Source organism: Arvicola amphibius, chromosome 10 (genome assembly GCF_903992535.2).
Source record: "Arvicola amphibius chromosome 10, mArvAmp1.2, whole genome shotgun sequence".
In the NCBI taxonomy this organism is placed as follows: Eukaryota; Metazoa; Chordata; class Mammalia; order Rodentia; family Cricetidae; genus Arvicola; species Arvicola amphibius.
The window spans coordinates 76,476,539-76,478,287 of NC_052056.1; the positions used below are offsets into that span (position 1 = coordinate 76,476,539).

Sequence of the window (1,749 nt, forward strand, 5' to 3'; positions counted from 1 at the left end):
CAAGCCAAACTCAGAGAAACAGCTTTAATTCTATAATCCAGCCTCCAGTGGGGCTCACAGAAACACTGCAAGACAAGGGAAAGCTGAATGGCTCCATCTCCTTGGCTCTGCGAAGCCCCATGCTCTACCCCTCCTCCCTCTACCAGCCTAGCCCAGCAAAGCAAACTGCACCTAAAGTTCAGGGTCTGAATGTCTCTAGAGCCTGGGATCCCGAATCTGGAACTACTTTTCTCCTCCTCTCTCCCTCTCCATCCACTTCTCCCTTTCCTGGTTCCGGGGCCCCATGGAGCAGTAATACACAGCCTCGTCCTCAGGCTGCAGTTCAGAGATGCTCAGATATGCCAGGTTCCTGGCCACGTCTTTGGATCCGGAGAAGCGAGCGGGTATCTTGGGACCCCGGGGCTTGTCTGAGTGTGGGAAATGTCCCAGCAGGAACCTGGGAGGGTGACCCGGCCTCATCTGGTACCAGTAAATGCTGTAAATGTCGATGTTATGGTTGCTGCTCAGGGCGCAGGTGAGACGAATGGTGGTTCCAAGCGAGGAAGAGGCAGATGGTGGTTGATGCAACACGAGCTGAGGGCCACAACCTGGGAAGACAGAAGCATGCCCATCACCTGGGCAGAGCAAGGCGAGAGGAGGGCAAAGAGGCTCTAGGCCCCAGGAGTTCCCTTACCTGTGAGGTGGGCCAGCAGCATGATCAGGACAGAAGCCCAGGCCATGGCTTGCGACCTGCACAGCCTGCTTCCCACAGCCACTGCTCCTGGGGCCCTTGCCAGCTGGGAAACACTCTCCTCCCTGCTCTGAGAAGAGGGTCATTGCACCCTGGTTCCTGCTCACCACCCTCCCAAGCTTTCTGGGGCTCTGGAGCGTCACTTACCAGAATGGTGTGACAGCAGCCTTTGTGGCTCTGCCTTGGTCCTGTGGAAGTGTGCTGGGAGGAAACACCTGCTAGAAGCTCGTGACCAGAACCCAGGAGCTGGCTGGTGGGCTCATCTCCCTGAGGAGGGTGACCTCAACTCCCCCTGAGAAGCTGAGCCCCGTAGAAACAGATTTCTTGTTCACGTGTAAATGCCTGGTGAACTGGGACAAGAGGATGCATCCTCAGGGCAGGAAAAGCACCTCTTCACACAGCAGGAAATCGGGGGTCCCAGGAGAGGGGTGCTCTGACCCCTTCCAAACTCTGAAGAGCTGTCAACCCTCCTAGAACAAAGTGACTTTAGAAAGAAAAAGCAGCAGGGGCCGTATCTTCCTGCCCTCCCTGCTCTCCGTTCACTACACATGTGTCTGCTACAAAGTAAACTGCACCTAGTTCATACACTGAAGCCGTGCTCACCAATAGGCCTCTATGCCCAGAGAGGGGCTATCAGGAGACCACCGATGGGACCCTGAGCCAACAAATTGACTTCCTTATAAAAATGGAAAAACTGGACAAACACTGTGGATAAGGGGCGTTAAGAGGAAGCCTCCATCTCTATGCCAAGGCATCTGGTCAGATCCCCCTTCTAGAATCCTTAGGAAGAAACTGCTGACAGCCTGACTTTGGAGTTTCAACCTTCTGAGACAGGAGAGAAAAAGTTTCTGTTATTTAAGCTACTCAGCATGCAGGGCCTTATCCCCTGCAACCTTAGGAAATGAATACGGAAGCGTCTCAGTCTGTGTGGGCTACAGTAACAAGAAGCCATCCTCTGGGTGTCTAATAACAGAAACTCGTATTTTACACATCCCACAGCAGCAAAGTCTAAGAGCTCC

General features: G+C 53.8%; 1 protein-coding gene across 1 annotated transcript; it reads right to left on the bottom strand.

Moving 5' to 3' along the window:
* Positions 1-222: 222 nt before the first annotated feature.
* On the bottom strand, positions 223-730 carry LOC119825625 (immunoglobulin omega chain-like). Its single transcript, XM_038346614.1, has 2 exons — positions 674-730; positions 223-587 (listed from the first exon to the last, which is right to left on the bottom strand). The coding sequence occupies exons 1-2, from the start codon at positions 717-719 to the stop codon at positions 223-225; spliced, it is 411 nt and encodes a 136-aa protein (XP_038202542.1). The 5' UTR covers positions 720-730.
* Between the last annotated feature and the right edge of the window lie 1,019 nt (positions 731-1,749).